The sequence below is a fragment of the Columba livia genome, chromosome 7 (genome assembly GCF_036013475.1).
Source record: "Columba livia isolate bColLiv1 breed racing homer chromosome 7, bColLiv1.pat.W.v2, whole genome shotgun sequence".
Lineage (NCBI taxonomy): Eukaryota > Metazoa > Chordata > Aves > Columbiformes > Columbidae > Columba > Columba livia.
The window spans coordinates 35,679,431-35,702,233 of record NC_088608.1 but is presented as its reverse complement, the minus strand read 5'-3'; the positions used below and the strand labels follow the sequence as shown (position 1 = coordinate 35,702,233).

The window sequence follows — 22,803 nt, the reverse complement described above, 5'->3', positions numbered from 1 at the left end:
GGTCCCAGCCGGCTGCAGCCACTCGCCCTGCGGCCCAGCCCGGCCACTGACCTGCCTGCAGCAGCTGGTGCTCCTGCACCTCCTCACGCTGCGATGCTGGGGCGGCCTCAACGTCCTTCTCCTCCTCGTCCTCATCCTCACTATCGTCATTCAGCCAGACCACCCTGGGTGTGAATGGGGGTCTCCACATCATCCTGCTGCTGTCTGGCCTCAAGGGCTCCTGCTGCAGGGATGGGAGACGTGTAGGAAAAGCGCCATAGACAGCAGACACGGATCAACAGGGAACAAGGTGTCTGCACAGGGGCTCCTGGCAGCTCCTGTCGGTCCCATCCTGTCCTGTCGTGTCCTCCAGTCACCAGCACCCTTATCACGGCGGGTCACAAAGGGGCTCCCCCAGCCCAGCACTGTCAAAGAGTGGCCGGAGCCTCTCAGCCAGCTACAGAGCGATGGGGGTGGAGGCTGGGAAGCTTGGGTCCTGGATCACCTTCCCGAACACAGACAGGGTCATCCCAACCGCATCCATGTCTGTGTCCTGCAGCAGGAACCGCATTCTTTGGACCTGTGTGGAACCGCAGGAGCAGTTGTGGCATTTGGAGCAGGTGTGGCAGTTGGGGCAGGTGTGGCAGTTGGGGCAGGTGTGGCAGTTGGGGCAGGTGTGGCAGTTGGAGGCCACGCTGCTGCCGCAGGGCCCAGAACCAATGGCCTGCCCCAAAGGACTTGGGCGTGTCCATCACCAGGTGAAAGGCAGTGCCCAGCAGCAGCAGGCTCCTTTTGGGGAGGAAACTGGAAAAAACACCCTTCCCACCCCAAAGCCTTCCCTTTCTCAGAGACCCCTTTCCTGCCCATGGGGACTCACCCAAGGACAAGTTTTTCAGGGATCCCCACAGCTCTGGGCTCTGCCCACAGGCTTTGTTGGAAGAATTAAAGGCTTCAGCAGGAGATCCAAAGGGCTAAGTGGTTTATAACCTAAGTTGAATCTGAGCTCTGATCATTTCTGGTAGTGATCCCAGAAACTTCTTTCAACCAAGGCATTTGGCTGGTGACTGGCCTTGTCTGTTGTCCGATAGGCGTGTACATGACCATACTGGTGTCTCCATCTAGGAGTTCCAGGGTCTTTCAGGGAGGGGGGCGCAGGGGGCTGGGGAGTGCCTGTGCAGCAGTGGGGAACAGCCCTGTCCCCTCTTCCCCCGGCGATGTGCTGGTGGTGGGGTTTTTTTTGGGTGGTTGTTTTGTTTTGTTTTTTAATTATGGCTGTGCCCATAAACTAATGTGGAGACTAAGGAAAGAAAATCTGGAAAGGAAATGGGCTGATCCTTTATTTTTGTTGTTTGAATTATGCAGCAAAAGTTTTAAGAAGGAATAATAAAACAGTTCTCTGAAACTTAAATAAGTGAGCACGGCAATTCACAAAGCAACAGAAATACAAAACCTATCTTAATGTGGACTGTTGTTGCATGCTTTTGTTTCTTACTATACTAAAGGGCTATCAAACTGAAATACTTATGGCTTAAAAAAAGAGGGGGAAAAAAATGACAAATTGTGTGGCAGAAAAATGACCAATAAGTAGAGGGTAGCTGGGCACAGTATCGGTTCCAGAATTATGCTAATTGGAACAGAAGAGTTTGTAAGCACTAGCAAAGAAAATTATTCTCTGTTAATGATAATCATAGCATCATGAAGATAAACTGCTATTTAAAAATGAGTGGGTGGTGCCTCATCCTGGGTACCAGTTGTCCCGTGGGGTCTCTGAGCTCTTGTGCTGGGGCTCTCAGCACCCCGGGGCTGTTCTCTGTCCCCTGTGTGGATGGTGCTGCCCCTTCCTCAGAGCTCGGTGTGCAGGAGCAGCTTCGCTTGTCTCATGTTGTCAATCACTGCAGAGAAACCACTGAAGATAATGAAGGTGGACAGATGGACAGTGCAGAGACACCAACGCTTAGGAACTAATTCCAGTCCAAGTGGAACTTAATGTTTGCAGAGGAGATACATTGTTTATAATGGAAGGAAAGCTTCCACCAAAGGTAAAAGAAGAGAGATGGTGTTCTTTAGTTTCTTGACAGTGTCTGGAGATGTGAATATGATAGTAGTTTTTTTTTTTTTTTCATCTTGCTTATTTTAAAAATCTTTCAGTTGAAGAACTCTAGTCTGTAATAATGAATGCTGCTTTTTGTAGTTTTAAAGATTTTATTTCAAACGTTTATAATATTCCTAGTCTATCCTTCTTTTGACTTGTGTAGTAAGAGGCTTGCCAACGGCAGCATATTTGTCTAGGAGTGTGTTGAGGTTAATTTCAAACATTTAGAATATTCTTAATCTATCTATACTCTTCTTTCAACTTGTGTAGCAAGAGGCTTGCCCGTTGCAGCATCTTTGCCTAGAAGTGCGTTCGGGTTAACAGATCTGGAGGAAATCAGTATTTCTGGCACACAAGGTTGTTGAGAGGGCACAATTCTTATGCTATTGCTTCTTCACAAAATCAGCCATCTCTCTGCCTTCTTTTCTTGATCCATTGCTCTTCTTTTTGTGCTGCTGTGGAGAGTCGGGCTCCACCTTCCACCACCCTTTTCCTTAGATTGAAGGAACTACAGTTCAAGGCTGCGGGGACCTCTTGAAGGGGAGCCCTGGCACGGTGTAGTGGTTCCAGGAGAGCCATGTTGGGGCTATTCTTGGTCTTGGGGTGGATCTGCTTCCATCGGCTCCACATCATCAGCTGCATGAGGGCTGGCCATCAATCCCATGCGGCTGATGGTGCCTCCACTCTGACACGGCCTCCTCTTCCCCCACGGTCCCTGGAGCCACATCTCTCTTCTCCAGCTCAAATGTGAGCAGCCATCCGCTTTGCTGCAGTGAGAACACTTGGCACCAGCCATCACTGCTGTGATTGAACCTCAGAGCTCAGTTATTTCTGGGCCAAATGTCCCTGTACTGACAGCCCCATGGTAGGGGACGCCGGCGCACTTGGAGGTGGCTGCTCCTGTGCACCCAGCTCTCCCAGCCTTTGCCAGTCCTGAAAATCTCTATTTGTCTGCCAGCCCGCACGGGATGGGCTGTGCAGACTGATGGGCTCTAAAGGCTGGGCAGCCCTGAGCCTGGAAAGGGGCAGAGGAGGTACCAGCTCAGGCAGCAGCAGCTGCTCCTGGCGAGCATCCCTCCAGCACAAGCCCAGGGCACCACAGGCTCTGCTGGGCATGTGTCCACCCAGGCAGGAATGCTTGTTTTCAGCAGGGGACCAGCAGCCCGGAAGGGCTTCTTCCAGGCCTTGGCCTTGCAGGGCTGGGTGGAGAGGGTGGGCCAAGCTCCCTGCCCCCCTCAGTGCCCTAGAGCGGGCTCCCCACCCCATGCCATCCCCACGATGCCTGCTCCATCCTGCCCGGGTAATGCGCCTGCCCACTGCCGTGGAGCGGGGCTGTACCTCCAACAGCAGAAGTGTTCTCTTCCTCTGGACCTTTGTGATTTACAATTGCGACAGCAGCTGCACGAAGCCTTACATTGCCAAAGAGTGGCTGGAGCCTCTCAGCCAGCTGCATGCAGAGCGATGGGGGTGGAAACTGGGAAGCTTGGGTCACAGATCACCTTCCTGAGCACAGACAGGGTCGTCCTGACCACGTCCATGTCTGCGTCTTGCAGTACATCCATGAGTCTTTGCACCAGGAACTGCATTTTTGGGAACTGCGTGGAACAGTTGGAGCAGTTGTGGCAGTTGGAGCAGTTGTGGCAGCTGGAGCCCACGCTGCTGCCTCAGGGCCCAGACGCCAACGGCCTGCCCCGAAGGACTCGGGCAGGTGAACAGGGAGGCAGGGGAGCTGGGAGCAGCTACCACAGCTCCCGCAGCCCAGCCAAGGCCAAGCCGCTGCGCTAGCCAGCACCCCTGCCCAGCCCCACGGCACCAGCACGGCTTCAGCCGCTGCCTCCTGCTCACCATCCACGGTGTGTCGCAGAGCACGGTGAGGCCTTTGAGCAGCAGGGAACGCGTTATGCTGCAGGTGCTCTGCAGGTATCTTGGAACGAGCTGCAGGATACTGTCAGCCCTTACCTCTAGTTTTGGCCGGCTCAAATGGGAGCAGCCATTCGCTTTGCTGCGGTGAGAACCCTTGGCACCAGCCATCGCTGCCGTGATGAGAGCTCAGGGATTTCTGGGTCAGCTGTCCCTGTACTGACAGGGCTCGGAACAGAATGCACCGAGGTGGTTTGTGACTTCACTTGGATGGTGATGTGGCCGAAGATGGCTGTCTTGGGAGTTGAGGGGCCTGTGACCTGAAACGCGCCCTAATGTGGGAGAAGGAGGAGGTCGAGGGTCTGAGGGCCCCTTTCCTGGCGATGGCTCCCTGTGCCATTCTGCTGCCCCTTGGGCCCAGGGACTGCCCTCCCGCTTCCCTCTGAACTCATGTTTTCACTTACATTGTGCTTTTGTGATTCTCATGCTGAAGCTTTTCAAACACATCTCTTCAAAAAAAGACGCTAGGAAACAGTACAAGGAAAACACAGGAAGAGCATTGGGACATTTCCTAGAGCTGGGAGAAACACTTGTGCAGAAACAAAGGATAAAAACCTGTAGATTGACAAAACATAATGTGTAGAGCATAGGAGGTAGAGGAGATCAAAACTAAATTTCAAATTCTGGAGAGAATGCCGTAACAGCTCCCTCTGAAAAACAAAATAAATTGTAATCACTGATTTTGACAAAAATGGCAGCATTTTGCCTGGAAACAGGAAACCGGAGCCAGTTAAAGAGGCAACTCGGACCCCTCAACTATCCCGTCAGCAAGAAGCAAATGGCAGGTCACGGCTGGAAGAGTATTTGTGGACATCTCCCAGGACAAGTTCTTCAGGGATCCCCACAACTCTGGGCTCTGCGCAAGGGCTTTGTCGGAAGCATTAGAGGCTTCAGCAGATGAGCCAAAGGGCAAAGTGGTTTTGGTCACTTTTGCTGCCACACTGCATGCCTGGGTGACTGTTGCTGAGCACAAGAACCCTTTTTCTCTTCTTCTCCCATGCCCTGGGGACACTGGGGACCAAAGCAAGACCCACTGGTTGGAGACAGAAGGGCAGAAGAGCAGTAACTCGAGATCTGCAGGTTCAGACACTCAATAAACTGTTTAATCAAGGAAGAGCACATGGCGGTGCTGGGATCAGTCCTGTGCGGAGCCGCAGCAGCACAGCCAGCCATTGCCCCAGAGAGAAGGCCGCCGCCTCCTCCACGCCTGGCGGAGTTGGCTCTGCAGTTGCTGCAGCCTGGATCTGGAGGAGCCACTTGCCGCTGCAGCTCTGAGCAGGGGCAGAGTGCGAAATGCCTGGCGTTGGACGTAGGGGCCCTTGTCGTTTATTGCGCCTTGAACGGCTGGAACAGAGAGGAACAGAGTCAAGGTTAGAGCCCGGATCCACAGGGAACCAGAAACCCCTCCTGCCAGGGCCACCCCACCAGCTCTTCGGATGGCCAGGGGGAACAGCGGCCAATGGGATCGGATGGAAGGAGCTGGCCACAAATAGCCCACGAGTCCTTGAAACCTCTCTCTGCTCTGCCCCCACCACCCCTCGTCTGCGCAGGGAGCAGAGCCCTCCCCGGCCGGGGCAGGGATTGCAGCTCCCTGGCCAGGGTCCTTCCTCCTCCCCACCAGTCCCTGCTGACACCCCGCTGCCCTCACTCACTGTGGTAGATGAGCCGGAACTTCTCCGGCTGAGCCCTCATGTGCTGCCCAAGGACCCCTGGAAACACACAGCCCGTCACCGCTCCTGCTCGCCCCAGCAGCGCGGCTCCCCCACAGCAGCCCGGCCACAGGCGCCCCTGCCCCTGGCAGGGCTGAGCCCGGGCTCTGCCCCAAGCGTGATGCCCAAGGGCAGGGGAGGGAGAGGGTGGCGGGGAGCCCCGTGCACCCCACATCGGGCAGTGGCGGCTCCAGAGCCACTGGGCCGAATCCTGCTGCCCGTGCAGCACCCGGGGCTGGGGCTGAGCTGCAGCACGGCTGGGAGGGACCCTGGGGGGTTGTGCCTCACCAAGGAACGCGACGGCTGCCTCTCGTATGGAGTCCTGTGGGCTCTGCATGTACGTCAGGGTCTGACGCAGGTACTCTGCTGCTCTGCTGCGGCACTCTACCAGCTGGAGAGAGCGACAGGGGATGGAGACAAGGGCTGGTGCAGACTCTGCCCCTGGCCGGGTGGTCCCTGTGCCCAGGACTGGCCTCCCCTGCCAGGACACCCACAACACCCAGCCAGCAGCCGGCTGGTGCCGGGTCTGGAGGGAGCAAGAGGTCTGGCTGCTCCCCGAGGAGCTGCAGTGCCATCCTGTCCCCAACCCGCAGCTGGGCCGGGGCTCCGTCAGCAGCCCTGGGCTCGGGCAGGGAGAGGAGCTTGGAGAAGAGCCCGTGGGGCCGCACACCCGAGGTACGGGAGCGTGTGTGGGCTGCAGGCTGGCGGCGATGGGCTGCAGCAGTGGGCAGGGGCACAGCTGCCAGCCACAAACACTGGGCTCTAGGGGCTTGTCCAGGCTGGGGCTGGGGCTTCACGGCCATCCTTACCAGGCACTCGCCGATCGCCTCTATCCGCTGATCCTTTGCCACCGCCTGCCTGAGCTTCTCCTTCTTCAGCAACGGGGTAGCTCGCAGAAGGGTACCCCAACAGGTCTGCAGAGCAGCAGAGATCGAGAGATGGCACCACTGCCCAGGGCACGGGACCTGCGTCCCCTGCGCCTGGGCAAGGCTCAGGGCCTGTGCTGGCCCGTGGCAAGGAGATGCAGCAGGTGGGGAACTCGTCTGCCGGCAGGTTGGTGCTCGGGCAGAGGAGCAGGGCAACCCCCATCTCGGGCACCGGGTGCTGCCGGGGCAGCAGGACAGACGTCCCCCAGAGCTGCTGCTCTGGAGCCCAGGCCAGGAGGTGGCTGGAGCTCTGCAGTCTGTGAGGTGTCAGGGCAGGAGGCGGCTGAGCCACCTCCCATGGGGACACCAGCAGGTCAGAAATCCTCACCGCTGCCACGGCCTTGTTCTCATCAAACACGTGGAAGATCAGGGGGAGCAGGCTCTGGTGCACAAGCGTCTTCAGCGGCTTTTTTCCATCATCTGGTACACGCTCTATCACCTCTTTAAAGATGCTGACGGAGAGATGTCGCACATACCAGGACTCCTGGTGGACAGGAAGAGGGCAAGAGCTCAGCACCGGCTGCCTCAGGTGCACCTGGTCCTAGGTCTGAAAATCCACAAGGCAAAAGGTTTCCTGCCAGCACCCAGCACCCATGGGGGCTGCATGAAGCCTTACGTTGTCAAAGAGTGGCTGGAGCCTCTGAGCCAGCTGCAGTGCGATGGGGGTGGAAAATCGGAAGCCTGGGCCCTGGATCACTTTGCTGAGCACAGACAGGGTCATCCTGACCATATCCATGTCTGTGTCTTGCAGTAGATCCGTGAGTCTTTGCACCAGGAACCGCATTTTTGGGACCTGCGTGGAACAGTTGGAGCAGTTGTGGCAGATGGAGCCCACGCTGCTGCCTCAGAGCCCAGACGCCGAAGGACTCGGGCACGTGAACAGGGAGGCAGGAGAGCTGGGAGCAGCTACCACAGCTCCCGCAGCCCAGCCAAGGCCAAGCCGCTGCGCTAGCCAGCACCCCTGCCCAGCCCCACGGCACCAGCACGGCTTCAGCCGCTGCCTCCTGCTCACCATCCACGGTGTGTCGCAGATCACGGTGAGGCCTTTGAGCACCAGGGAACGCATTATGCTGCAGTTGCTCTGCAGGTATCTTGGGACAAGCTGCAGGAAGCTCTCAGCCCTTACGTTTGGGCCAGGGGAGCCCAGGATCTGAAACACACAGAGCAGTGACGGGGTGCCCGGCCGGCAGGACCCCGGCCCTCAGCAGCCTCTGATTGCTCGTCCTACGAGGAGCCGCGGACGCAAGAGCGAGAGCTGGCGCAAGGGGGGCACAAAACACGGACAGGCAAGTGTCCCCCCAGCAGCAGGGGGCCAAGGGCACACAGAGGAGCCCACCCTCTGCCCCACACCCACCGACTGGGCTCCCCATGCAGCCGCGGCTACGAGAGGGCAGAGCGGTGGGAAGCAGCTCAGCGAGGCAGCGCTCGCCATCAGGCTCACCTCCACAAGGAACGCCATGGCAGGGAGCTCACAGCGGGGCTCTTTCTTGCTGAGCAGCTCGACCAGGTAGGACGCCACAGAGGCACTGAAGTGTCTTGAGACACCATGGGTCTCTCTGGCAAGGGGAAAAAGGCACCATCGGCCATGAGCATGGCAGGCAAACCTCTCCTGGGACTCCCTGTCCCCACCAAGGGCCAAAGACCCCTTTGTGCTCCACTCCAGCCAGCAGCAGCATTTGCTCCCACAGGCCCGGGTCTTTTCCACACCCCTCACCAGGAGAAAGGCAGTGCCCAGTACAGGCAGGCTCCTTTTGGGGAGGAAACTGGAAAAAAACACCCTTCCCACCCCAAAGCCTTCCCTTTCTCAGAGACCCCTTTCCTGCCCATGGGGACTCGTCCCCCAGGCTTCGTCCCCGGCCCTCAGCACATCCTGCCGCCGCGGCGGCTGCCCTGGCTGGTGCTGCCTGCAGACAGACCCCGGCTCTGTGCCGTCAGCCCAGGCCCTCGGGAGGGGACGCCGGCGCTTTGGGGGGTGGCTGCTCCTCTGCACCCAGCTCTCCCAGCCTTTGCCAGTCTGCTGGGCCATCACCGCAGACCAGTCCCTCTCACCCAGCACCAAGGGGATTGTGTGGGGTGCCCCGTCTGCCGGGCACCAATGGCACGGGGAGCAGGGAGAAGGGGGCTCTCACCTGGCCAGCAGCCCCATTGCGCAGTGGTGGGTCTCAGCGTGGAGGAGCGTGTCCCAGCCACGCTTACGTTCCACTTCAGAGGCTACAAGCCTATAGCCCAGACGGCAGAGCAGTGCTTTCACAGTCAGCACTATAAACCTGTGTGCAGAGCAAAGCCCAGGTCACGCTGGCAGCCCTGGCTCCAGGCCCAGGGCCATGGCAGGGCTGGGAGGACTGGGATGGAGCACCTGCTGGGGCTGGTGGGAAGGCCGCCTTCCTCCTGGCATTCCCTCCAGAAAGTATCCACCTCGTCTGGCATCTGCTCTGTGCTGTACACAACTTGGAAGAGCAGAGCCAGGAGGAGGCGAGGGAAATGCACCTTCAGCCCTCTTGGGCACCTGGGCATCCGGAGGATCTCCCACAGAGCCCTGGTTGCCTGCAGAAAACAGAACAGCCAGAGACCGCGCTCAGTGTCAAAACAAGACTGTGGCCGGGCCCCAGCGTGGACGCAAGGGGAGCGCCTGGCCTGGATGCTCCTAAACCTGCCCCTGCCCCGGGTTTCCAGCCACCGCGGGAGATGCAGTGGCAGGGGACGATGGAGAACCGCCCGCAGAGGCGACCCTGGGGCTGAGCCTGGTCGGGTCACTTACAGCCAGGGCAAGGACGTCCTGTTGGTCCCCGTCACAGGTGGACGTGCTGTGCAGCGGCCAGTCCTCCAGCACGCAGAGCAGCTCCCGGAACACCTTCTTTGTGGTCATGCTGGTGGTGACCATCATCCTCCACATGGCTGCAGCGGCTCTGCAGGCACAGAGCTCCGTGTCACTGGGGTTTTGGCCACAGCACCAGGGCCCGGGCAACCGCCGGGGCCCAGGCTGGCCACCAGCCCTGGCTCTGCCCGCTGCCCCTCGCAGGCGGCACCCAGCGGCTCTGCCCCTGCGGGCAGCAGGCGGCTGAGCAGCGGTGCCTTGGTGGGCAGGGGGAGCACGGCAGCGGGCTCTGGGGCTGACGTGCCAGGGCTGGGCAATAGAGGGGCCAGGGGGTCCTGAAAGTCTCTATCTGTCTGCCAGCCCGCACGGGACGGGCTGTGCAGACCGATGGGCTCTAAAGGCTGGGCAGCCCTGAGCCCTCAGGGCAGGTTTCCCAGTACCGGTCGCACGACGGGGCACAGCGCAGCAGGGCCACCACCACATCATGGGGGTGCGCGTCGGTGAGCTCCACAAGGGTGTTGTCCAGGCTGTGCTCAACTGACTCCTCCGTGTTGGTCATGAACCACCGGTGGATGCACCGCACAATCCTGGGCACCTGGAGGAAGCACAGCTGAGAGTTGGAGTGCTGCCGGAGGAAAACATTTCCCCAGCTTCCTCCAACAAGTGCTGCCCTTCCCACCACAGTGTGCTGGCCTAGAAGGCTGTTGGGAGCCCAGCGGAGCCGGCTTCAGGGGCCACAGGATCCCTGGGTGGGCTCCAACTCTGGCCACAGGCTACTTACCTGCTTCAAAGTGGAGATCTCGCTTTCCACAAGCATATCCAGCAGAGCAGCACCAGCCTCCGCGTCGTAGGTGAGTGCTTTTGTCATGGCCTCCGCGACCACGACGGTGGAGCCTTCACGGTCTTTAGGCTCGAAGGATTCCCAATACACCTGCGGGAGAAGGAACGGCAGGGAAGAGAAGGATGCCATACCGAGTGCCCAACAGCAGTGCTCTGCTGGGCTGCGAGAGCAGGGCTGGCTGCGGGTACCTTTGCTCTGGGGTTGTGCAGGACATGGGTGTATGCTTGCTTCTGCTCCGCTTCTGGCAGCTCCCAGTTGGGATCTGGCAAAGACCAAGCGTGGGCAGAGCTGAGGGGCTGCGGGAGAGGCTGGAGAACACAGATGAGCCCCATGACAGGGGCTGGTGGGGACACTGACCCCCGTCTCTCTGGCCGCAGGCTGGGGCTGGGAGTGCCCGTGGATGGAGCATGGCCAGAGCCCAGCGTGGGGAACAGCCCTGTCCCCTCTTTCCTTGGGGATATCCATGGGGATGTTCCCAGCCGGCTGCAGCCACTCGCCCTGAGGCCCAGCCCGGCCACTGACCTGCCTGCAGCAGCTGGTGCTCCTGCACCTCCTCATGCTGCGATGTTGGGGCAGCCTCAGCGCCCTTCTCCTCCTCGTCCTCACTCTTATCACTCAGCCAGACCACCCTGGGTATGAATGGGGGTCTCCACGCCATCCTGCTGCTGTCTGGCCTCAAGGGCTCCTGCTGCAGGGATGTGAGACGTGTAAGAAAAGCGTCGTATACGGTAGACACGGATCAACAGGGAACAAGGTCTCTGCACAGGGGCTCCTGGCAGCTCCTCTCGCTCCTGTCCTGTCCCGTCGTGTCCTCCGGGCACAGTGACGTGGTTGCTGTGCCACCAGCACCTTTATCATTCCGGGTCACAAAGGGCCCTGTGACACGGTGCCACAGGCGTGTGACCTGGGGCTCCCCCGGCCCAGCAAACCCACCCCACAGTGACCCAGCACCAAAGGAGCTCCACAGGAGCCGGCTAAAGAGGCACAAATGGCAGGTCACTGCAGGAAGAACGTTTGTGGACATCTCCAAGGACAAGTTTTTCAGGGATCCCCACAGCTCTGGGTTCTGCTCTTGTTGGAAGCATTAAAGGCTTCAGCAGCAGAAACAAGTGCAAAGTGGTTTCTGGTCACATTTCCTACCGCACTGCGTGCCTGGACAATGGTTTCTGAGCACAAATACCATTTTTGTAGTCTTTTCCCATGCCATGGAGACACTGGGGATCAAAGCAATACCCACTTGTTGGAGAAAGACGGGCAAAAGAAGTGTAGGAGTAACTCCTGTGCTTCATGGAACACCAGGATGGCTGGGTTTGGGGCCTGAAAGAGCTTTGCCTCAGGGCAAACAGTCATGGGGAAAAAGCAAACAACCGGTAGCAAACTCCCGTGCTACCGTATCAAAATCCTGTGCTAAAGTGTCAAACTCGTGTGCTGCTCTCCTAGAGCAGCGCTCAGATTTCTCAGGCTGAGACTGATGAACCCCTGGGCATGGGTACACCATGGGTACACCACACCTTGTGCCTCCACTGCAATTTAGGAAGAATGCAGGGTAAACAGCCTTCCTGCAGCAACCAACCCCCCTGACATCCCAGCCCCAGAGAGGCAGAGAGCTCCGGCCATCTTTGCTTTAAATCACTTGGGCTCAGTGCTTGCTACTAAGGCACAAAGATGCATTACTCAGGGTTTCAAACACATCTCTTCAAAAAAAGACTCTAGGAAACAGTACAAGGAAAACACAGGAAGAGCACCGGGACATTTCCTAGAGCTGGGAGAAACACTTGTGCAAAAACAAAGGATAAAAACTCATTAAGACCTTCACCTGTAGATTGTGAAAACATAATGTGTAGAGCAGAGGATGCAGAAAAGGTCAAAAATAAATTCCAAATTCTGGAGAGAAAGCCATAAGCCACCTTCCTTTAATTTTCATTTTGTCAAAAATGGCAGCATTTTCCCTGGAAACAAGAAACTCTTCACTGAACATTTATTGTACTTGACATCTAGTTCCCCCTCTGAATTTTTTTAAAGGTAAATGTTGACTAGCCCTGCCAGTCCTGTGCGTATATCTCTTCCAAACACTGAGACCAAACTGTTGGTTACAAATCAGAGTTTTCCCTGCTAAACAGATAAGGCAAGGGGTGAGAGAGAATGCACCTGCCATTCCCAGAACAAGCTTTCTCCCAAAGTACGGTTGAAATGCAGCAAAATGCTTAATTTCCAAATAATCCAAGCAGATATCAAAGTACCACAGCCACACAATCACATAAATATCAGGTCAAATGGAAGTGAAGCATTCAGAAAATCACAGTGATGCACTTTTACCTACAGTAAATCCTAACTTTTGATTACGTTTAAGGAACCAAAATTTGACATGCCTGATTCAGTGCTTGCTTGTTAATATGTGAGTCAGCATCAGTGCACTACAGGGAACACTTCCATGACTTTCTGACATCAAACGTGTTGCCGTGTTGGTACTTAGGAGCTCTCTGCTACATTCTTGTAGGAGGTCACCAAGATGCAGCCTTGGCCTTTAGACCTGCATGGACAAGCTTTGTGAGACTGTCTTGTTCTTCACGGCCCCTAACAGCTGAATAGCCCTCCGTGGTCTACCTGACGCAGACAGGGACCTGCCTACGGGTAGATCCCGCACACATCTCTTTGGTGTATAAAATGCAAGCAATTCAGCCTGGTTCCCATGTGTGCACTGGATGTGGCTGGTGTCTGAGAAGATAACTGGCTTGTCAGTGCATGTCCTGCTTCCCAGCATCTCCAAGGGATGCAGTCTGTAGGGCAAACCATCCTCTGTATTCTTACCTTTGTCATCAAATCCAGAGAGCTGCTGAGTTTAACTTATCCCTGTGCTGCCTAAAGGCAAGTAAAGAAGGTTAGCAAGGAAGCAACACGGATTTAATTCTCTGAGAGAACTGTGGGGCTTTTAGATGTGCCCTTTCCCCAGAGGTTAGACCAGGGAAGGAGAGAAAATAAAGAGGTGTTTGATAGAAGTTAGAGTTGCACATAGCCTGATATAAAATTATCAGAAGGTCAAGTGCATTTGCCTCTGCTCTGGGTACATCTGCCTTTCTTTTTCCAGCAAGGTGTTTTGCAACGAAACAACCTGTTTCATTAGGCTATTTTCTGTGTGCATTTTACTGATGGGCCGCATCTCTCCCCCCACAGCCTCCTCTACATTTTGCACCTCATGCGGCTTTCTCTCCCGTCTCTGCTGGAGTACGGCTCTGCTGTTGGCAGGCAGAGACTGCATCTCATGCTGGTCCCACAGCATCACCTCACCACGCTCCCTAAGAGGGTCTCAGAACAGGGGGGAGCTACCAATGAGGTGGTTCATGGCTGTTGGACAGCCCATGCCCCTAGTTGTGGTTCTTGGGCAGAACTGAGCCACAGGCACCGTGCAGAGAAGTGCAAGGCCAGAGCAATACATGGCACAAAGAGGAGCCTCTGCATGGTGTCCCCACATGTCTGGCCAGGTGGGGATTCCATCTCCCCCACCTCACAGGGCAGTGTCTGGCATCACTGCCACCAACGTCACCATGTGTCAGGACAGACTGCAACAAAACCCAAACAAGCAGAACAACCAGCCTGCTGACAAGGTTATTAATAAAAAACAGAGTTTCTAATTGCCTCTGGCAGCTGTTTGCCCAGGGCTCAGTTTAGACAAAGAGACTTGCCGATGTCACAATTCATTAAGTGCTGTGGCTCGTTAAGTGATAACCAGTTTACTTACACAGAGGAAAGGCTATTGCTACAGCTGCTGTGCTGTCTGCATTTCAGGTCTGAGCTGAAACCCACATATTGCTGATTTCTAGGACCAGGATGGAGGGGAAACTTGTGGGAAAAGCCAAGGAGCCTAGAAGGTTATCAGCAGCTTTCTCTCTTATTACTTCTGGAGGAGTTTTGGGCTTACTCAGCAGAGGCGTTTTGAGAGTACACATTAAACAGGTGGTTGAAAAATTTGAAAGTGGTGACCACAGAGATCTTGGTACAGATCAGGAGACCAAGGGTTAAAACGCCTCCATCTACCAGCTCACAGCCGGTCACTGGGGCTGGGGATGCTCAGCCACTGCAGATGACAGCAGGAGTTTTAGGGACTGAAATCTCAGAGTAGCCAAACTAAACGTAAGAATGAAGTATAATGTGATGACTGTGTTATCACATCAATGGAGTGATCTGCAAGGGGAGCTGCACTCTCATGGAGTGGGAATGCAACAGTACCAGGCCTCACAACATGCTACGTTTAACCAGACAGCAGAACACCTCAGGTGTAATTGCTAAGTAAGGGAAAAGATACCTTCAGCAGCCTATTCCATGCATATTGCTTTGGGTCTGTCCTAGCTAGCCCTCTTTGCACCAAAGCAAGCCCTGCCCTTAGGGAAAGGGGGAATAACATCTGGGTGAAAGGAAAAGCAAACCTTGTGTTGCCCAGGCAGATCCCTTGTTGGCTGGGTTCCTTTGGTCAGATTGCCAGTTCAAATCCCAGAAAGCAGATACTTGAGCAAGTGGCTCAGAAGAGCTGGGGCAGCTTCTCTGGCTCACAGACTCAGTAACACAGAGCAGGACTGTTGGAAAGCCCTGCTTTTGCCTGGTTCACGTTGGTAATGCTGTGGTTCCTAACGACATGACTTCCTCAGCACACACAGGACACATTTCACTCGTGGAAAACAAAAGGCTTAGTGATGGATACTACACTCCTGAGAAGACTAAGTCACATACTCCGCTCCATGGAAGACAATGCCAAGACAGACATAGGGACATGGTTTAGTGCTAGAGGTAGATTATGGTTGGACTTGATGATCTTCAGGGTCTCTTCCAACCAAAATTATTATATAATTCTATTACATAAAACCAAGTGTGGTGGGTTGACCACTACTAGCAGCCAGACACTTTCCCAGCCTTTTGCTCATTCCTGTCTTTCACAGGACAGGAGGAAAATAGAAGAAACTTGAGAAGACTTGTGGACTGAAGTAATGATAGTTTCACAGGGAGAACAAAAGCTGCATGTGCAAGCAAAGAAAAAAGAGGAGTTGGGAAGCAGGGCCTTAGTGTACTGGTTGCTTGGAAAGACAAACACCATAAACACAAATGTCCTCCTTTTCTCCTTCTTTCCCTGAGCTTTTATTGCTGGGCATGACAAGATATGAGATGGAATATCCTTTTGGTCAGTTCAGGTCAGCTGTCCCTGACTGAGCTGCAATGTTCGTGCTGCCCATACACAAAGAGCTGTGAGGCCATTCTAGGTTGTGCACAGAGTCAGCACAAAAACATGCACACCCAAAGAATTTTAAGCAGCTGGGCTGAAGGACCTTAATATTTTTTTTCCTAGCTACTTTCAAATAGGCCATGGGAGAAAAAAAAAATTGATGGAAGATTTCAGGTATTTAACTTTCTTTTTTAAAAAATTTGGTTTTGTCATCCAATAAGATCTTGTAGTGCTGAGCACTTTGCCTTCTACCTTAGCAAAGGAAATTCCCACCTTCTCAAAAAGAAGATAAACTAAAATCCCATGTCCCATGCATCCAGCCTCTTCCCTTCACCAATCAAAACAAACAAAAAACACAACAAAAAACCCCACCAAACCCAGACAACACAATATGCTTGCACCATTCCTTGGTTTCCCAGTATTTACATGCAATCAATGCCCCAATTGAGCTACTACCACCTGGAGAGCAGGTCCTGGGTTGTAGCAGCTGACTCACAGCACAATGATAACCAGGAGGAAGAGTAGAGACAAGGGGATGCCCCAATGCACTCGGAAGGGCACCCAAAGCTTGGTACCTCACCACAAAACCGTGAGCCCTTTCCTCGGGAAATGCAACTCTCCACGTGCAAGCACAGATGCCCCAAGCTTGGAATCCTGAAGCTCAGCACCAAAACCCCATCTCAGCAGAAAAGACAGGGACACCCTGGAAGCCAGACAGGATGTAGCCACCACCTCTGTGTTTTGCCCTTTCGCAAACTGACTTGCTCTGTGCCCTCTGCTCTGCTTAATTGATCCACTGCCCATCTCCAGCAAACAAATTGTTCTGCTGTCTCACTCATAATGTGCTTCAAATAAAGTGTGCTTCTGCCTCAGCGAACACCCTTCGGGCATACTTTAAATTGTCACAGTGCATAAGGCTTTCCATGAAATCTGCATTTTTACAGTGCTGCATCTCCACAATGGCCCCCTGGAGCCACACAATGTACTTCAAGGGACACAGAGACTTAACTTGCTTAAAGAACTTGGCTAGGAAGGCAAAGCTTGCTTTAAACCAAGTTTCCCTCCTCTCTAACACTCCCAAACACATGAGTTTTACTTTTTCATCCTGAAAACAGAGAAGCAAACCGAAGTCCAAAGAGTGCTTCAGCTCTGAGAACCCACCAAATCAAAGCTAGATACAGTTGAAACTGGACAAGGATTCAAGTCCTGTGGGATCTGGTCTTGCTGCTTGAGGAGCATCACTGAGGAAATCAGTGGGGTCAACTGCCCCCCAAAACATGCTTCGAGCAAGTAGCCAGTGTGCCCAGGAGATATGATCCATGACTGTGAAGTCCCACCAGTAGCTTGTAATTTACTACAGACCTACAGTGCTGAAGGAGCAGCCACCACTGCTGATGAGCAGGGAGGAGCTCAGATTTCAGCTTCTTCTCAACCTTCTCATGTATTTCCAGGGCACAGACCAAAAGCAAGCAGAAGGTGCCCAAATGCCACCCAGTCTGCAGTGATGCTAGACCCCTCTGAACAGCTTGTGTGCAAAGGAACTCAGTGAAACACAGAGACAAGGAGGTTGGATTTTGCTTGTGTTCACATAGATTCAGAAAGTGAACCAGCTCCACCACACGTATTATCAGCACAAGAAAGCCTAAAATGCTGTCTATTTTTGCTGTTCATTCTGGTAAGGAGCATTTCCCATGAGAAGGATCTCCCATGTTTGTGCAAGATGGTTTTGGGGAGTGAGGAACTCCTCAGCATCAGGAAGCATGGATCTTACTGCTCCATTTCTGTCTTTGAATCTGAGTATCATGGAAAACCAAAACAAAACCACGGTCCCACAGCCTCTTCCCAGGCGCTCTGAGATGGGCAGCAAGGCACAAAATTCGCACCCAGCAGCATGGAACAGTGCACAGGTCTTTCACCTCCATTGATGCTGGCAGCTTCTCACCACGTGGTCTGCCTCGCTGAGGGCCAGTGAGAGCAGATTTGGAGCAAGGGCTTGGCAGGATATTGCAAAAACTGGGATAAGAGCTGCTTCCCAGCTGGAGTCTAAACTAACTACGAGATTACCTCCACAGCCAGCGAGTAGAATGCTTGGCCTGTTCCTCTTCCAGCTTGCCACAGTCTTGCCTGTCTTCTCTTCCACCTTTCTTCAGAGCCTCCTTCGCTGCAGGAACTGTCTTCCTGCCAGAGGCTGCCCAGTCCCTTTGCACCACCACACTCCCAGGACTGTTTCCTTCCTGACCGCATTGGGAAAAACATCCCCAGGTCAGCTGCTGTCAGGCACATGGACACCTTGGGAAAACAACTCCAGAATTAACTGCAGGCAAATACTTACAGGGCAGGAGCAAATCTGCAAACCCTAGGATCAAACTCATGAAGCCTCCCTCCTTCTCCAGAGGCAGAAGAGAAGCCTGTGTCTGCAGAGGCTTCTATACAGAGGTGAAGTTGGCCTGGCAAAATGCAGCTGAATTCCATCTGGGGATGAACTGAACCACATGGGATCACTAACTTAGAGAGGGCCTCAGAGGAGTCCAGCTCAGCATGTCTGTTATGCTCCACTAATTAGCTCAAGTAACTCTACCCATTGACCCCACAGGAAGACAACAGTATCTGAGCAAAAGCAAGGACCTTCTGAAGACACTATGCAGCATGCTGGCCTGATCAGCAGCAAGGACAACAGGTTTGGCATCACTTCTGTCCCTAGGGTTGATGTAGAGCTCAACACGTCTCTGAGCTTCTCCCCTTTGTGTGCAGACATTGTACTGTTTGTTTGCCAGATCCTTGTCTGCTGGGTTCTGCTTTTTGCAAAGTAATGCCAGCTGTTGATTCTGCAGAAGGCCAATGTGCAAATGGATTTCTTTTTCTCCCTCAAGAGCAGCAGGTCCCTTTCTCTTGTGTGGTCAGGCCACTGTCAGCTTGGGCTGAGATTTTTTTAAACATTAATGCTCTTTCACGTTCCAAGCCAAGGGTTTTTCTGGCAGGAACCGTCCTTTGAAAAAGCAGCAAGCTCAGAGGTGCAAGATGTTCTTGGACAAGCTTGCAGGAGCCATTTCCTCCACTGGAGAGTTAAAACCACTAGAGATGGCTGGAACAGCCAGGGCTGGAGCCCAGCACCAACGCAGAGGACTGTGCAAGGGAGATGTGACACTTGGTCCACCTGCTCAGTTTGGAAATCCTCTCAGATGTGTTTGAGGGTTTAGCAACCACTGCTGACAGCTGAAAGAGAAGAATTAATGAAATTTGGGAGCGGGTGTGGAATTCAAAGCTGACATGGGACACCATGACACCAAATAGCCCTAGAACACCTCTGTTCAGTGGAAAGACATCTGGGAGACATATCAGCAACATAACAACAACAGTACATCTGTTAGCAAAGGCAGAAACTACTTGGAGTTGCAGAACAACAGGCTTCTCACACTTTAGGAGAAGGGGTGAGGACAGCAATACATGGTTATAGCCAGCAAATGGCATTAAAGTAACCAGGCACGGGTGACTCCAGCACCAGCAGATGCACGTTGGAGTTCAGCATAGAATCATAGAATAGTTTTTGTTGGAAGAGACCATCAAAACTCATTTAGGCCAAGCACCCTGCAATGACATCTTCACCCAGATCAGGTTGCTCAGAGCCCCATCCAGCCCGGCCTGGGATGTCTCATCCACCTCAGGAGGTCAGCATGGCTCTGGCACTGAGCTGTAGCCAGTGAAGAGGACACGGACCAGGCGTGAACGAACAGCACCTTCCGCGTCCTCCTTCATCTGTATTTAATGCACAAACCATCACAACGTGTTCTGCTCTACTGCCCACGGCTCCAGCCCCCATGTATAATGGATGGTGCACAATAAGTGGTGTGGGCAAACACCAGGCTGAGCTTTTATGGAAATATTTACCTTGCTCTCCTTGCTGCCTTGGGGCCCTGGGAGACACCTGCTCCCAGCCTCTGTGCTGCTGTCTGGGGACCGGTGCTTTCAGCCTCGTGGATGCTGGCAGCATCAGACATTACCTCTCCCAGCTGGCTTGAAGCAGGAGCCTCCTTTTGCCACAGGCTGTGACTTGCAGACCCCTGCCCAGAGTTTCCTGCAGCTTGGGAAAATGATGGCCATGTAGGTAAAGGAGAAAGATGCAGAATTAAAAAAATAAATCTCCTTTGCTCTCCTTCTCCCCTGTGTGCATGCCGTTAAAAGTGCTAAATCTGCTCCCTCCAGTTATAACCCAGCAGGGCATGAACAGAGCCCCGATGCTCTCACCATGGCTCTGGGTCAGCCGCATCCTCTGCCACAGGTGAGGGGACACCAGGGGCTGCTCCTTGAGAGGGCTTGACTGGACTATAAACAGGGCTTAAATTTAAGTCTTTGCTTGGGCTGTTCAAACAAAAACTTGACTAACAGTAAGTTCCCTTGGGTCCACATGTAAGTTATGTATTTTTGGCTGCCCACAACCACATGGCAGAGTCGATAGCAGGTCCGGGGCATGCAGGACTAGGAGGGTGCAGGCAAAGCAGAATGGCGGGTGTAGGACTGTCACTTCCCCAGCACAGCTGGAACACGGCCACCCAAACATGTCCTGCCCTGCTGTGAGGAGGCACCGCAGCAATTCCTGCCCTTCCCCCAGATAAAGACAAGCCCACAGCTACACAAGTGCCCCCAAATCCCTCCATACTATTTTCTCACACCTTTCTTGGGTTAAATCCAGCTCTTCACAGGTGAATGGATCCCACAAGACAGTGCTCATCCTGGGTGCATGAACAGGAACACAACGACATGTGTGCCTGACCCCCCTTTCTGCCACCACAGCTCAGGGCAGGATGCAGATGCCAGGATGCCAGACAGTGGCTTCTCCTCTGCTGCAGCTCACATGGGAGGTTTTGCTCCAGCCAGGCTTCCCAGGCTAGGTGTGTTGCAAATCACTGCCATAAGGCCCAGGGGAGGACAAGCAGCAGCTGTTATGAAGATGGGCATGAATTATGGATGTGCCAGCTTCCTTGGAGAGCATAGGACACCTGCTGCAGGGCACCTCCTGCTGCAGAGATAATGGCTTTTGCTCCACAGACCTCACAGATACACAGCACCAGACAAATTAATGCTGTGGTCAAGACCAGCACCCATGGTGACAAAGCCAGGAGGGCTGCAGTCCTCCCTAGGTCTCTCTGGCTGCAGAGAAGGTCTTGAGGCTGTGGAAACAAGTGGAGAGGAAGAGGAGAAACCAGTCAGATTTCTTACTTGGTGATGGTATGATTGCCCATACAACCAGGACCTGGCTCAAGGAGAAAGTTTGCTAGTGGTCATGTTGTTCTCAGTGCCTGGGACTCATTCAATGGACCATTGGATGTCAGTGACCTGCAGCTGCAAGGATGCTCCAGTGCCTGTGCTGCAGCACTGAGAGTGGCTGTTCCTCCATGCCCATCAGTGTGCGTGGTGCTGTCTATAGCAAACTCCTTAGGAAGAAAAAGGGAGAAATAGGAGAGCAGAGCACAGAAACTGTAAAAGATCTAATTCTTCCAGCATGTCTCCATCAAATTTGAGAAATGTTACAACACTACCTTATTTTGTTTTAGAAAAGCAGGTGCCAAGTAGGGGTAGGAATGGTCTAAAATTTGATACGCAGAAAAACAAACCTCTGTTTGTCTGTTTTCTAATTTCCCAATTGAAAAGACAATGCCAGGGAACAGTATCAGCTAGTTTGTCTTAAAAGACATGTTAAATAAACATTTTATGAACACATTTTATATTTCCATATATCTCTAAATAATTATATTTATTTTTATATATACAATGCTGCACAATTTATCTCATAGAAAACTTTGCACTTTTACCAAAAACACCTGAGCAAAGGTCTCATTTCAAACTCCTGTGGGAAAGAGATCTTTCCTGATGCAGCCCAGGGGAGGCTTTTGGTTCTGCACATTGCAGATACCTTCTTAAATCAGGTCATGCAGGCTGAGCAAAAACCTCTCACAGAACTCTGTCGTAATCACATGCTCACACTTCTCCATCAAATTTCTCAGTTCATTTTAAACTCGATTCTGATGATATTTTTTTTTTCTTTTTTAATGGAAAAAAATAAAGCCCACCTGACCTTCTGGTCTCTAGTTACCCCACCCAATTCTTTCTAAATATTGGTAGAATATTTGCTTTTTCCCCTATTCCTTTAAAATCATCAGATACTCAAATCACCAGAGATTCAGCTGATTCTTTTAACACCCCTGAGTACCAGCTCTCCAAACCTTCTGAGATTTAAATATTAAATATATCAGCAGATTTTAACCTACTAGCTTGTTTTTAGAGCCTGGGGTTCACCATCCCACCCTATCACCTCTCTCCACATGTTGGATTCCCAAAGGACCAAATGGGCACATGAAGCCTCCTTTCTCTAGAGAGAAGTCACAACCAACCTCCAGGCTGCTTCATGAGCCCTTCGAAATGCCACATCCCCAGCGTGTACAAATCCACAAACCACCTTGAAGACCAGGTGGTATCACCTAATGGAGCTGGCCAAAGGTGCTCCCACAATAAAGAGATGATGCTCATGAAGCAGACAGGCAGCAGATGTGCCCACCACACAGTCCAGTCCGGCCCAGCCCACCAACCTCCCCAGCACTTTGGCAAGTGCCCCCAGGTACCTGTGAGGCTGCAAACTCGTCCACGGCAGGAGCTGGAAGATGGGTGGGGTGCTCCTGGCATTCCAAAGCCTGTGAGTCCTTCTGGGGTGGGCTGGCTGCATGCCACCCCAACGATGGCTTCACCTTCAGTTCTTCCAGGCTACATGTCCTGCAGGTGGCAGTCCCCAGCATCACAGGGGACAACAGTACAGAACCAAGAGCATCTGGATGCAGAAGAAATTTTCTTCTCTGAGGCCTGACCATCACCCAGCAGCAGCTCGCATCCCCCTGAGCAGAGGACTTCTTGCAGGCAGGGGCAGCAGGAAAGTCAGAGCCTAATGCCCAAGCCAGGCAGCATGCCAAACTCATGGAAGCTCAGTTGCCCCTTCTCCATCCCTGTAAGCCTCAGCTGTCACCAAAGGCAGTGACAAAGGTCCCCAGGCTGGGCTCTCGACCTGAGTGTGCTCACAGGACCAAGGCAAAGCAGGTACAAGCTAAGAAAGCTCCTTTGTAGGAGCCTCTGAGGGGTTCTGCCTTCCTCTTGTGGAGGGAAATACACAGAAGAAGGTCTTCTAACCACCTTGACTGCACAGCTTGCAACAACCTCCATCACACAGGGGTGAACCCTGTCGTCCTGCCTCGCAAGGGATGCTGTCCTGGGTCACCTATGGCAGGACACCAGCTCCAGCACTGAAACCAGCCAGGCCCAACATGCTTGA

General features: G+C 53.5%; 1 protein-coding gene across 5 annotated transcripts; it reads right to left on the bottom strand.

The window, feature by feature from the left end:
• Positions 1-1,290: 1,290 nt before the first annotated feature.
• On the bottom strand, positions 1,291-22,684 carry LOC135579887 (maestro heat-like repeat-containing protein family member 7). Of its 5 annotated transcripts, XM_065069268.1 has the most exons (17): positions 19,377-22,684; positions 17,556-17,780; positions 10,805-10,970; positions 10,471-10,544; positions 10,223-10,372; positions 9,882-10,036; positions 9,385-9,532; positions 8,983-9,170; positions 8,756-8,893; positions 8,068-8,182; positions 7,639-7,776; positions 7,243-7,419; positions 6,955-7,110; positions 6,510-6,614; positions 5,989-6,091; positions 5,644-5,700; positions 1,291-5,335 (listed from the first exon to the last, which is right to left on the bottom strand). In XM_065069268.1, exons 2-17 carry the CDS (start codon positions 17,772-17,774, stop codon positions 5,127-5,129), a joined length of 2,298 nt encoding a protein of 765 aa, XP_064925340.1. In that variant the 5' UTR covers positions 17,775-17,780; positions 19,377-22,684; the 3' UTR covers positions 1,291-5,126. The 5 variants fall into 5 exon arrangements, with proteins under 5 accessions (XP_064925340.1, XP_064925342.1, XP_064925339.1 ...); XM_065069270.1 differs by having other exon boundaries at positions 13,091-22,684; XM_065069267.1 differs by having other exon boundaries at positions 17,556-22,684.
• Between the last annotated feature and the right edge of the window lie 119 nt (positions 22,685-22,803).